Source organism: Solea solea, chromosome 6 (genome assembly GCF_958295425.1).
Source record: "Solea solea chromosome 6, fSolSol10.1, whole genome shotgun sequence".
Taxonomy (NCBI): domain Eukaryota; kingdom Metazoa; phylum Chordata; class Actinopteri; order Pleuronectiformes; family Soleidae; genus Solea; species Solea solea.
In genome coordinates this window covers 4253010-4266335 of record NC_081139.1, presented here as the reverse complement: position 1 = coordinate 4266335, position 13326 = coordinate 4253010, and the positions used below count along the sequence as shown (strand labels likewise).

Below are 13326 nucleotides of genomic sequence, written 5' to 3'. Positions count from 1 at the left end.
CTGGCACAGTGTGGTGTTGGGGGGAGATAACACAGTAAAAACATGCCCTGATCTCACTCACCATCATTTCTAAACTCAAGCAAACGGTTTCTTCTGTCTGTCTCTCTCTCTCTCTTCTGCGGGGGGAACTTCCCAGCCCCCGGCCCCGGACCACACTTCGGGAACCCCGGAACCAGACTCTACCCTCCTGTCTGATGCCTGTCTCCTCTCTCCTTCCCTCCCTCACATAAGTGGGTGAGTTTTTTTTTCGGGGCGGGGTCCGCTGCTTCAACCCTCCTACCCCTCGCTCTTTCTTGAAACATGCTTTAATAGAGAAAGTATGCAATGCATACAGCTCTGCTACAACCCCCCATTATACTGCAACTGGGGTATTCGTGACTGGACGTCTGGGGGGGATCACACACATTTCCGATTAGAGGAGGAAGGAGAGAGAGAGCGAGGGAGAGAGAGAGAGAGAGCGAGAGAGAGAGAGAGAGAGATTGCCCTTTCATTCCAGCCAATGAGACGGTCGATACACTAAGATTTTCATAGTTGTGCACGAGCTCAAAAGTGATCGGGGTGTCGGAACTTCCAGGTAAAACTGCAAAAGCCGACTTCAAGGTAAGTTGAGGCGGCGATCCGCTGTCGTTGTGGCTGCATTTGGCGCTGCCTGCACGGCTCACTCTCAACATGGAGCCTATGGTGTGAATGTATGCATGTATGTGTGTGTGTGTGTGTGTGTGTGTGTGCAGACGAGTGTGCGTTGAAGTGAGAGAAGGACGCTTCTTTTTTTTTTTTTTCCTTTTTTTTGCACCTGCATTGCTTCGGTCGTTGTTGGTAAAGTTTCTCGCCTCTCGCGGGCTCATCCATGTCGCCGGACCTGTCCTTATCGCTCCAAAAACACGCGAATCCCACTACATTTCACATCGATTGCGCAAGTGATGGGAGTGTGTGTGTAAGTGTGTGTGTATGACGGTGTGTGTGTGTGTGTGTGTGTGCCGACCTTTTTATACGCTTCAAAACTCTTGGTGGCCTCGACTGTTTTCGCCGTCATCATCAACAGCAGCAGCAGCAGCCCCCGAAAGTGTGGACGTTCTTTTTGGATTCGTGGATCCGCGCTCCTGGCGCGCTTTACGCACCGTGGTTTAAAAGGCTGCGAGCGAACGCGTTTTTATGGTTGCAAAAAGCCGCCCATATGCAAAAAAGTACATTGAGTCCCGTACTTGAGTGCCAAACACAGACTGGTGGAGCGGACGGTCTGCGTGCTGCTTGCTGCTGCTGCTGCTGCAGGAGCAGGAATGCGCGACGCTTGTTGTGTTTCCCCCACGAAAGTGAAGTTTATAAGCGACGAAACGACGTACGTACGTCTCATTTGGCTTTAAATCGTAAACGAGGATGTAGATTTCTCAAATTACTCCGACTTCCTGCTTGAGTGCGGCCGTTTTTGATAGGCTGTGTTGGTAATTACGGTTTTGGCACATTCCTTTCACTATAGGCACCATGGTTAAACGGTCACCTTGGGACATTCCCAACAGGAAAGAGTGGACTCATTGTATAGTTTACTCTCTTCATATAAAGTAAACAATAGGCTGTGTAGCTTTCTAAGAAGTTACCATGGGTCATTGATTTACTGTTGAGGTAGTGTTGGTCTGGTTTGGCTGAAACTGGGATCCATGCTGCTGATTAGTTGATTAAATAAACGTGAACTATCAGTGAATTAGTTGGATATGTTTTGTTCGCTCTGCAACTCCTAAATTCTCAAATGTGTGCATTAATAAACCAAATTAATTTTTTTTTGGGGGGGAACAGTTTAAATACATTGATTTTGACTCTGTGAAAGGGTGAGGTTTGAATTTCATTTAAATCCTTTTTAAAAAACTATATGACTGCAATAAATCACTTATTCACTCTATAAAATGTTTTTTTTTTGGTTTTTTTTTTAAAAAAGGATGTCATAGCTACCCAAATAAAACCACACATCCTCAAACTTGAGAAGCCACCACAAACTTTATTTACATAATTACTTTATTACAGAATAGTTAAATTAGCTGCCATTTGCTACTCTCAAATTTAATTTCTATTATTATGTTGCACAGTTATATACAGGGAGAGACATTCTTGTCTCAGTGGCTGGCAGTTTTGCAGTGAAAGGTGTGCGAGCATCAACACAAGGGCCACACGCGCTGATACACTGATACATGCAAAGGCAGCGTGGAGTACAGTAGATGCTGATTTTGGATGCGAGATTGAGTTGTGAATATCTGTGCTACTTTTAGTCGCTGCACACCACTCTCATGTTTCCTTGCTTGTGCCAGAACCCCGGTCTGTGTTCCGATGAACCCGGTGCCAAGGCTTATGTATAAGCAGTTCCCACGCTTGCTCAAGAAAAACATGTGTTGTGTGTGGCTATGAGACGGACTTAATGATATATTAAAAGTCACTGTGCTGAAGTGGCACTGTATAACGCTTTTTTCCCAACCTTTTTATCTCCAGCTCCTGATTCTCAGGTCTTCTCCACTTTAAGCCTTCGAGGCCGCTTCTCTAGGCTTTGATGCCCACACTCTTAAAAGCAGGTGGACAGACACAGGCATGAGTAGCAGTGGGACCAAAGAGCCGTCTCCCCAGCCGAGCACTGCCCAGTCACCTCCTGAGCCTCCACGCCGGGGGAGGGGTCGGCCACGGAAACAGCAGCAGGTAGGATTGAAGTCTTCGCGACGAATCTGAGCAGTATCCGTCCCGTCACCTTACATTTTTATTCAAAAATTGTTGTGAAAGACGATGTCAGTGGATTGCTTCTCCTTTTCCTTCTGGCTGTTTGCTCATGCAAATCCTTTTTTCTCTACGTCCAATCTTTCCCGACAGGAGCCTGTTGGACCCCCGACTCCAAAGCGACCAAGAGGACGACCGAAAGGCAGCAAGAACAAAGGCCCAAGAACTGCACCTAAGGTTGAAACTGTGACAGTGAAATGTGAACTTGGTTCCTTGTATTTGAGGAAGCACTGTTTCTACACTCTCGTTCGAAAAAAAACAATCTCTGGTTACGGGTTACAAAACTCTTTTTGCACTCTCTATTCATTGTACTTGTACTTTAATCAGAATAACTTTGATTTGTTCTTCCGTAGGGCTGAACAATTTTCAATACATATCTAATTGCGATTATTTTGACAGGAATCGCGATTGCGGTCAAATTTGCGATATCAAAGGGAATGTTAGTTTTTACATCATTCTTCTAATTTGCATTCAAAGAACATATTTGAAATGATTACCGTGTGATATTTGTGCACATCTGTGAGAAACAAAGATGTTCCCTTCAGTCACAAGTATTTGTAGTAGGCCATATTGCGATTTCGATAAAATTTCGATGAATTTTTCAGCTCTACTGTATAGAAACACAGTCATTAAAAAAAAAAAACACACTTACAGCCATCGATACACAGAGCTGTGAAACAAAAAGGATAGGGTGGAGTAAGATTCTAAAATGCTTCTCTCGTCTGAGCTCTTGTCAAAGCTCCGCCTTCAAAAACACTTAGAACACTCACACATTTATACTGACTACATCTTGTCCCAATCACAATTAGAAAACACCTGACACTATCATAAGGATTTGCTCAGGTAGGCAGGATGGTGAGTGACAAGTTTGGGAAGGGAAATAAAAATGTCTTTATAAACGGCATCTAATTCAGAATGATACAGTTTTCTGCTTACACCACTTGCTCTCACATGCTAAACCTAATATATATTCCTTTTGTTTGTCATTTGAAATCCTTTAATACAAATTATTATTCCTCTTCAATCCTTCAGTCATGCCCTTGCAGAACACTCGACGATTGAAATGGGAGGAGCGACACATGTTTAGCCTTTTAAGCACGAGATAGAGTCGTTTTTGCTGCACTTGCTGACAGCGCTAACCGTGCGGCACATTATAAGACACGATTTATGAGACCTCATTTCACAAACTGCGGTCAGTGCGATAATGAGTGTTAAAACACGAACCTCTCATCTGTTGTTCATCAGAAAGTAGAGCCCACTGGGGAGCGGCGACCACGCGGGCGACCGAGGAAATGGGTATGGAGCGATCACCGACACGGCCGTCCTGCACATGATGGGAGTTCATTGTCAATATAGCGTGTGTAAAAGACCTCGGAGGTGTTTGTGCACGCTGGAGCTGGACAGTAATTTGTGTTTTATTTATTGCTTTTGTCTCGTGTCTCTCCACAGCCTCAGAAAGTGGCGCAAGTAACCGAAGAGCAGCAGGTGAGAGAAACAAACTCTTTAAAAGGGCGGTTCCAGTTTTGATGTGGCACTAGTTTAGTCTGCACTATAAATGACTATGATTTTATGTATATGACGCATTAAACTGGCTGAAATCAGGTCAGTTGTGTTTCTTGCTATAAATCCATGTCATTGCTCCTAATTTAGATCCTTTATGTCTGTAAACTTTGTCTTGCCGACGTTACTTGGACAGTTTTGCATCGTTGCAACAGAAAATGACATTTTGCATCCCAAACATGAGCGCCGTTCATGCTGTATGACTTGTGAATCTTGTGTCGGTTCATCCACGCCCTTTTTTTTTGTGCTCACAGTAATGAGGCTGCAGCCGACAAATGTGTTGCGCACGATTCCCGCTGGCCCACTTTACGCCTGTTTGTCTGTTTGTGTTTATGAGGTACACCTAAGTGTGACATCACGAGATATTAGAGAGTGTACTAGTAAAGAAACACACATTTACAACACCTCAAACGAACTAGTTTGTTTATAACGCACATTTAAAACAGCATGAGTTGAACCAAAGTGCTGCGTATAGTCTTAGTCAAAAGACACACAACTTTACACAATCTTATTTAGTGTCATGCAGAAACCACACTAGAACACAGTGAGACTCGACTCATTTTAATTATTACTTTGTGAATGTGTTAAATAAAATCCTCTGAATCTTGTGACACTGAGCTGCTGCTTGAGCACGTTGTGCGCCGATCCTTCTGCTTGATGTAAATTGCACAGAGAGCACTGTTGAATTCCCCAGGTACACCTCCAAACATCCTTTTGTCACATCCAGTTCGGGTGAATATGCTCACCCAGTGTTTCTCAGAACTTCCTTTCTTCCATTTATCTTTTTTTCGTTCTTGCACAACGCTTGTGGACCAAAGCGGGGCTCGTGCACTCGGGGCCCCCTTGTCTGCCTTATCGCGTCCTTTCGCCACCCGAGCAGTTTGTCTGAGAGGTTAAGAGGCTGAACTGAACTGAACTGAAACTGTTGAGACAGACTCCCTTTTTCAGACGCACGCATGTGAAGGGGAAGAATGAGTCAATGTAGTGAGGGGAAACCTGATCTAACTGTTCTCTTCTTCTGTCTTTTGGTTTCCTGACATAACCGTCATCTTCCTCACATTTCTTGGTCTGACAGCTGGACCTACTTCCCCGCACGCAATCACTCAATGAAATCCTCACACTCATTCTTGTATTTGCGCGTTGTCTACGATCTGTCTACTGATTCATTACTTTGTGCATGTTTGAGTCACTAACGAATCAGACGCTAACTGGTTCTGGGTCCCCTTGCTGTTCCAGGGCTCTTCGGAGGAGGCTGAGGAGGGTCCCTCGTCATCTCAGGTTCCAGCACAGGAGGAAGGGGAGTAGATAGGGACACCTGCCTACCTACCTCAAGGTTTGGCCTCAAGCAAAACAGGTGGCACAAACCAAACTGTGGCTGTGATGGGGATTCAGGAACACACACACACACACACACACACACACACACACACTTGCATACAGACACGTGCACAATCATTGCTTGTGGTTTATTCTCAAATGAAATACTCAACCCTGGATATCTTTTCAAACATCAGTGATTAGGGATTTTTATTACGACGGAGTAATAGGGCCACATAGAGAAAAAAAAATAATTCACAGACTTCGTAAAATTTACGAATTTAATCTTGCAAATTTACGAGAAAAGTCCGCCTGGTTCTTTATTCTCATAAATGTATGACTTTATTCTCGCTTTAATCTCATACATTTATGACTTCGAGACTTTATTCTCGAAGTCTGTGAAAAAATGCTCTCTTAAATTCAAGGCTTTTTTTTTTTTTTAATCTGGGGAAAATATGTTCTGTATTTCCCCAAATAGTTGAATTATCCCTTTAAGCATACCTTGCCCTGAGCCCCTCCGCCTGAGTGTGTACGTTTGCATGTGTGTGTGAGTGTGTGAGTGAGTGTGTGGTCGTATGGAGAGGGGACAGGATGGCAGGTGGAAAAAAAAAATAAAGGCGTTGAGGGAGGTTTAGAAGAACAAAAAGGAACCAAACTGAATGTTTGTGACTGAATCCTCATGTGAAACAGGAGCAAAGCGGTGACATTTTGAACCATGTTACAGTATAAACGTGCGCTGATGTCATGATGATGAAAAGGTTTTATTCCAAAATGAAATATCCAACATTGGGAGGGGGAGGAAAAAAAGCTCAATAACCTCAATAAAAAAAAGTGCATTTGTGTCCTTCCATCCTCTATATATGTACACACACACACACATGCATATGTGTGTGTGTGTATACATATATATACAGTATATATAGTCTGTCATTATACCATTCTCAGGATTCCACTATTACAGTGCTTTTTACAAGATATTGAAACCTCAGGTACAAAACTATTCAGGAACATGTTGTCAGTCTACTCAGTAATAATTATTGTGCTGTGTTTGTTGTGCATTTCTTATCTGTATTTGACATTACCAGTATGCCTATACACGAAGACCTCACGTAAACCTCAGTTACCCTCAGTCTCTTATAATCTCTCATTCTACCTCAGTGACACAAAAAAAAGAAGAAAAAAAAAGACCGGTCTCAAACAAATACATTCTCCACTCCCTCAGCAGTGACGCACACTCTCACGCACACACACACACACACACACACACACAGGCTCCTGTGCAGATATATATCACACAGACAGGCAAAGGGTTTACAGGCATATATGCAAAAAAACGTTACACTGCGGTACAGGTGTGCAAACGAAAGCATCGGTGTCAGATCTTTAAAAGATGAAGCAACACTCGGTTTGTTCTCCTGGGAAATAAAAAAAGAAAATGCAGCCAATAGTTTACAACAACCTGATGAAATACTTGCTTTTTTCTTTTTTTTTATTATTATATAGGGTGTAGTCCTGTTTGAAAATGTTTGTTTGTTTGTTTTTTTTGTGGGGGGGGGGGTGTTCCGATACTTCTTTCTCATTGGTTCTGCATCATTTTTTTTAGATTCATATACACTGTAAATTGTACGTGTGACACTCGACCACACAGTGTCGATGTGCGTGACAGTTATGGACAACGACGGCATTGTATGGAAAGTTACTAAATAAATAATGAGTGATCCATTAAAAGCTCAAATACTCTACTCTACAATACTGCTAACCCTGTCTTTGCATGACCACGTTTTTAAGGAGGAGAAAAAAGGACCCAGTTGGTACCTTTTTTATCTTTCTTTCTGATTTGGCTGTTAAAGGCAAGGCTGTAATGTCACGGTGTGACAGTAATTGATGAATGCTTACAATGACACACACAGAGTGTCGTTATCTGCCATCTATGCTGTATGAGTGTCAGAACAGGTGAAGCTGTAGCGGGATTTTACCATAATGTTTCATATTGCATATTTCCAGGTTGTCTTGCTCTAAAGGGTCATCTCACTGAAATGAGTCGAGTGTGTTAACTGTCAACAGTGTGTCATCTGAGAGAGCCCTCACTTTAATAAAACTAATTAAACATAGTGTACTTCATCTTCATAATAGTTTGAATTTAGATTGTATTCTTAACTTAGCGAGATAACATTTAGTCACATAGTAATACTGCTAATTGTTTTAGGCGAAAATGTAGATTAACAAATACTTTTGTTTGGATGAAAACAAAAAGAAAATCAAAGGTACAGAAATGTTTCTTTAACTTAGATGTTCAGAATTTCAGCACTGAAACTGAAGACAAATGCAAAAAAAACAAAATGACCAGCTTCATATATGTATAGATTCTGTGGGATTTCATGATCAAACATGGACTACATATTACTTAATAGTTGTTTCTTACATGACTTGAATATCACCCGTCATTTACTGTATACTGTATATTAAGTGTTTATCCACTAGAACTTGTGTTATGTTATCACTGATGATTATGTTGTATCCCAGTCATTTTATGTATTTCAGCATTGTTTACTAAATTGCTGCCAGAAGAGCTTGGTCCATTTACAGACATGTATGTTTTTTTTTGCTCAGCTGCGTTGGCTTTACTGGTTTTATTATTATTTGTTGCCCTAAGGACTACCTCTGTAAACAAACAAACAAACAAACAAACAAAGCCCAGGTCGTGCACGAGGAAACTTTCCATCAGACCTGCACGGCCACATGGATGAAATCTTGAACTAACTGTACTGTCGTAGTCCACTCATCTCATCTCACTACATTCATATCACCGCAGGTGAATGGAAGTCAGCTTGAAGGGTGCTATTTTTTTTTTATCATTATTATTATTTTACACCAGCTGAGTCAATGATTGTTGTTTTACACAAGCTGTGTCTGGATATTTACTCTCTATAATATGGGGTCAACGTTTGTTTTTTGTGATCTTACTGATAGTGATGGAGTTACATGCCGTACTTGATCCGTTCTCAACTATTGAACAGTTGAAGTGTAACTTGAGAAATCCTATTTTTATGCCTTACTTTTTAACACCCATTTTGTAGTTTCATTGATGTCTCGTCATCCACTTCATTAACTGAACTCACAAAACCTGTGCTATATATATTTGTTATGATTCTTTATCATGTGTTTCATGTTATTCTGCTTCTTTATCGCTTATCAATAAAATATCACACCTACCAGCTTTTTTTCTTACAGATTTGTATATTAACCCTTAGTGCTCACGAGGGTTTTTTTCCGTCTTCTTATGTCTTGTTGAGTCAATGGTTGTGATTCATTTCAGCTACTTTATATTATTTTTAGTAGCGATAATTGTACAGAAGTCACAAAATAGAGCGTTTTCTTTTCTTTTTGTTCATAAAAACAAGCCAAGTGAACTTTAAACTGTGACGCATTTGACAAATTCAATCTGATTTTAAACATTTTGAGTACTTTTTGCTCAGGTGTGTTTATATAGTTGGCGAAAATAAAAAATAAATGTTTCATCAGATTGTCTAGGTTGTGCTGAAAAAGGGATATAAAACACTCTATATTGCACATTCTTATAGCCTCTGTATATACTGTATGTTTTAACATAGTAGCCTAAATGCTCTGTGTGTTCTAAGGGTTTAAAAAACATTTCTCAGATTGTTTAAACAGTTTTAATACACACAGAATCAACAGTCCTTCATTACTGACTCAAGATGAAAGAAAATGGAGAGGGGCAGTGCAGTGAAGGATGGCAACACGTCTCGTGTTCGCACTCATCAGAGATTTGACTATTTCAAATGTACGCTCCTCTCATATCAAACATGGAAATAGATATTGAAGCCCTGAAGAACTTCACAGACAAGCAACCAAACGTTTGTAACAACACAACAACGGTGATTCTAAGAAAAGTGCATCACACCGCATCTGTGTGCCACAGGAAAACAGTGCAAGATCATAGTGTATGTGATGCTTCCCTTTACATACATACAGTACATGCACTATACACTTTTTTTTTTTGCTGTCTCTGCAAAATAAACCAGCACTCTCCCACGTACGAAGCTGTAGTGATTACGCTCCAGACACTGTCCAGTTTTCCCTCTACTGTCCTTTTGTTTTTTGGAGAGACAGTCTGTATCTCTGTCGTGAGCGGATCCACCGTCACAGACTGACGTAGACTAATGGAAGAGGATCGTTAGGCATTGAGAGCTTTGGCTACATCTGTGAAGACAAGGCGACTGGGCCGCTGCGTGGTCCCCTGGGAGGTCGTGAGAGTCTGCAGAGACGGGCAGCAGATAGCAGAGAAAGGCGTTAGTGATGTGAGGATCATGTTGAACCGGGCAATTGATTGAATTCTAAAATGTGACATATTTTAAGACCAGAAGCCACATGTATAAACAAGACTAAATATTTATGTGGCAAAAATGATGAAGAAGAAAAAGAAGAAGAATCTGAGGTCCAATGACTGGATTAGGTCCAGTTCTCATCACATGTATACGTTTGGAAGAAGCCTGTGAGTGGACCAAGACCTTCCAGTGTCATACTCAAATTAAACATAATTATATACTTTGTCTTTATCTTTTCAGACTAAAGTAAGTGTGTGATGATGCCGAATTAGATTCCCCTTAATTAGATTTTTAAAGCCGTACTTTTGTACATGTGTCCTCTAAAATTGTTCATATGTAAGTTTTATAACGGAAGGAACACAAAGGAAAAGATGTAAAGGAAAAAAAAAACCTTAACTGTAAAGTCAATTTCTTTCAATCCAAAAATAGTAGATATTGAAAAAAAAAAAAATAGTTTTAGTTTTTGTGTTTGAGATATTGAGATATTTAAATTATGGGAGGAGGGGGGGAAAGCAGATTTGGACAGAAAAAGACACTCAGGTAATACTTTACCAAGTTTGTCTGTTACCGTTAGGCCAATGTCAAAACTTCAAAGAAAATGAGGAACAACATATGGAAACGAATTACAAGCAGTGCAAATATAAGAAGTTGAGAATGATGATATATGTAAAATAGACCAATTATTGCATCATTGCCATGTATGCAACCTCAAGAGATCATTTTGTTTTTTATGACTATAAGATTTCACTTTCAGCCACTGTTGTCATTCATATTCATTTAAGGATATGGAAAATTAAATGTAGCTAGTGTGGTTTTTAATGTCATTAAAACCTTTTGGTTTGATTGATTCAATCGGATGATTACCCCCTGGTCTTACCTTAGCATTGGGGCCTGTGAGGCTGCCTTCCCGGCCGTGGTCCAGTAGTTCTTGTTCCAGCAGGTCATCTTGTTCCTCTCCTGGGTCAAAATTGTACATGGGCATGAGCTGATGCCTCAGCTTCTCCAGCCTACATGACAAGAGGTTAGAGGTCAAGCAGTAGCACCTTTCCCTGGACGCTGCTGATGTATTTAAAGAGCAGTTAAAGACTTTTTCTTTTTCTTTTTAAACAGACTTTTAGTTAGACAAGGGGTTTTATTGTTTCATTCTTTTTATTGTGTTTTCCCTCTTTTTAAAAACTTAAGTAGCAAGTAAAGTAGAAATTGTGAATTTCAAAGTAAAACATTCACAATTGTTGATATTTGGCCACATTAACATCTCCTCAACTGCCCTCTATAGCTCCAATATCTCAATAACATTATACTTGTGAAAGGGCTGTTCCGAAACATGTGCCATGTGGACACAATCAACGTGCAACTAATGCAGTTTGACATGGGATTCCTTCACTTGGCCTCAAAAATGATCCAGCAATGCTGGACTCGCTTTAGTGAAAATATTTTAGAAGAGTTGCATTCTGGAAAGATTTGCAAAATACTAGAATCCAGCGATGAACATTTTGGAATCATGTTGTTGCCTGCGTTCCCTTGTTTGGGGTCAGTAAATAGAATATCTATGAATAACTTACCGCTTCCGTTTCCGGATATACAGCATCTAAATTAGAGTTGGAAAAATAAACAAGTGTATTAGCTGATTTGTTAAGACATACGGAGAAAAAAGTAAAATCAGCAGAAAATATCGTCATCCCTTACTATTGCCACTGCTAAGCCAATGACAGTGATGATGCCAAAGGGTAGAAGAACCATTCCCATTCCCGACCCTTCAATCACCACCTCAGGAAATGTAGTGGTGTTGAAGCTGGTCTCATTTGTTGTTATAGTAACAGTCATTAATGTTGTTGCTCTGGAGGTGATGTTTTCTCTGGTGCTGGTGCCTGTTGAGAGGAAAGGGATTGTGGTGGTCTTGGCAGATGTGGAGACAAAACCTGTGGTGGTCTTAGCCACAGTTACAGCCATGGTCAGGTGTTAACTGTTTTAACTGAACGCGTGCGTGTCTTTCCCCTGATGTTGCTCCGCCCTCTAGTGTGTCTCATGGATGACACGGATGTCAGCCCTCAGGTCTGGGGTCTGCGTAGCCATTGGTTTCGCTTTGGCAATAGGATCTGAAGGAAAAAACAAACAAAAAGTGATTGATAATTGATATGACTTTATGTGTTATACTCCTTCACAGCAATTACTTTCTTAAAGCGTTGTGAAAGAAACCATACATTTCAGTTTTGGCACACGACAATTCTGGATTTCATTCAAACCATAGCTGATTGTAGCAGGAGGCTTGTGGTAGGTGTTTGGGGCAGGATGTGGGTAGCAGAGGCACATGAGGAAACTTGATAAAATACAGAGGAATACTAACCACTCAAACTGTAACGTGCACTGTGAGGAAATGTGTGAGGAGCGTGTTCAAACGTCAAAAATCAAACTAACACCCCCACACACACATGCACACACAAGTTCCATAAATATCCACCGCTTCCTAGACTCAGTACAAATGTCTCCCACACACACACACACACACACACACACTGTGCACATCCTATGAGAGTTAAGAGCAATTTATCCTGAAGATGTACATAAATGAAATGTTAAAAAAACGAAACAAACACGAGTATGGTTTTACTTTAAAGCAGTGTTGCATGGTGACGCAGGGAGGCGGTGAACACAGACATATGATCCATTCCTCTCTCCTTAGTGCATCCTGTCTGCTCATGCTCTTAATGAGGAACATGTGAAGCTGAGGCAAACAACCAATGAAAAACAAAGGCTGGATTCAGTCTTTGCTGTTGTCTGGTTAATAATCACCACACAGCACAAAAGCCTGTAACAATTTACACGCTTATCCCCGTGCTGTTGATGATCTTATTACTATGTTACTGACAAACAGCGTGTTATTTTTAGTCAAGATAAACTGCATCTCAGCTGTCCTGTTTCAAACAGCTGAGCTACTAATCCTGCCAACGTGACCCGGTCCCAGTACTCCATGTGTCCTCAGATTAGAGATGCGGACGTACCTTAATGTGTGTCATGCATGAGTTCAGAGGTGAGCTGCAGCAGACTGGGGCTTGCTAGAGAAGGAAACATTTCATTGGAAGAGGCAACATTTCTTCCAGTGTCTGCCCCTCCTCCTCCTCCTCTTCTGCTTTCCCCTTAAGCAATGCAGGTACTGCACAGGCTGTTTACATTAACAAAACAACCATTTTCTCTTAAGATGGAATCTCCAGACTGAAGTAATCCTACCCTAGCAGCCTCCAAGAAATCCTTTTTCTGGTCTCCAACAGACGCCAAGAATCTACTGCCTTGTCCTTTCTTGTATTTCACACAACAGAGGCTGGTCTAGGGATGCTGCAAACAGAGATCAGTGCCGCAA

General features: G+C 41.1%; 2 protein-coding genes across 4 annotated transcripts; one reads left to right on the top strand and one right to left on the bottom strand.

The window, feature by feature from the left end:
* The first annotated feature begins 166 nt into the window (after nt 1-166).
* Nucleotides 167-5886, top strand: si:ch211-161c3.6 (high mobility group AT-hook 2b). Of its 3 annotated transcripts, none has more exons than XM_058631176.1 (6): nt 167-234; nt 2473-2673; nt 2842-2925; nt 3994-4044; nt 4198-4233; nt 5545-5886. In XM_058631176.1, the coding sequence occupies exons 2-6, from the start codon at nt 2569-2571 to the stop codon at nt 5611-5613; spliced, it is 345 nt and encodes a 114-aa protein (XP_058487159.1). In that variant the 5' UTR covers nt 167-234; nt 2473-2568; the 3' UTR covers nt 5614-5886. The 3 variants fall into 3 exon arrangements, with proteins under 3 accessions (XP_058487159.1, XP_058487157.1, XP_058487158.1); XM_058631174.1 differs by lacking the exon at nt 167-234 and adding an exon at nt 406-600; XM_058631175.1 differs by lacking the exon at nt 167-234 and adding an exon at nt 1260-1336.
* Nucleotides 5887-9285: 3399 nt separating this feature from the next.
* si:ch211-161c3.5 (uncharacterized protein C3orf18 homolog) lies at nt 9286-13312 on the bottom strand. The gene is made up of 5 exons (XM_058631173.1): nt 12971-13312; nt 11658-12067; nt 11534-11559; nt 10849-10978; nt 9286-9901 (listed from the first exon to the last, which is right to left on the bottom strand). The coding sequence occupies exons 2-5, from the start codon at nt 11919-11921 to the stop codon at nt 9821-9823; spliced, it is 501 nt and encodes a 166-aa protein (XP_058487156.1). The 5' UTR covers nt 11922-12067; nt 12971-13312; the 3' UTR covers nt 9286-9820.
* Between the last annotated feature and the right edge of the window lie 14 nt (nt 13313-13326).

What these genes read in the sequence shown, in the direction of transcription:
- si:ch211-161c3.5 (XM_058631173.1), bottom strand. Translation starts at nt 11,921, where the DNA reads ATGGCTGTAACTGTGGCTAAGACCACCACAGGTTTTGTCTCCACATCT. An exon ending in TTGGCTTAGCAGTGGCAATA is followed by an intron (nt 11,560 to 11,657) that starts GTAAGGGATGAC and finishes ACTCTAATTTAG; the next exon opens with ATGCTGTATATCCGGAAACG. An exon ending in TATATCCGGAAACGGAAGCG is followed by an intron (nt 10,979 to 11,533) that starts GTAAGTTATTCA and finishes CTTGTCATGTAG; the next exon opens with GCTGGAGAAGCTGAGGCATC.
- si:ch211-161c3.6 (XM_058631176.1), top strand. Translation starts at nt 2,569, where the DNA reads ATGAGTAGCAGTGGGACCAAAGAGCCGTCTCCCCAGCCGAGCACTGCC. An exon ending in GCCCAAGAACTGCACCTAAG is followed by an intron (nt 2,926 to 3,993) that starts GTTGAAACTGTG and finishes GTTGTTCATCAG; the next exon opens with AAAGTAGAGCCCACTGGGGA. An exon ending in AAGTAACCGAAGAGCAGCAG is followed by an intron (nt 4,234 to 5,544) that starts GTGAGAGAAACA and finishes TTGCTGTTCCAG; the next exon opens with GGCTCTTCGGAGGAGGCTGA.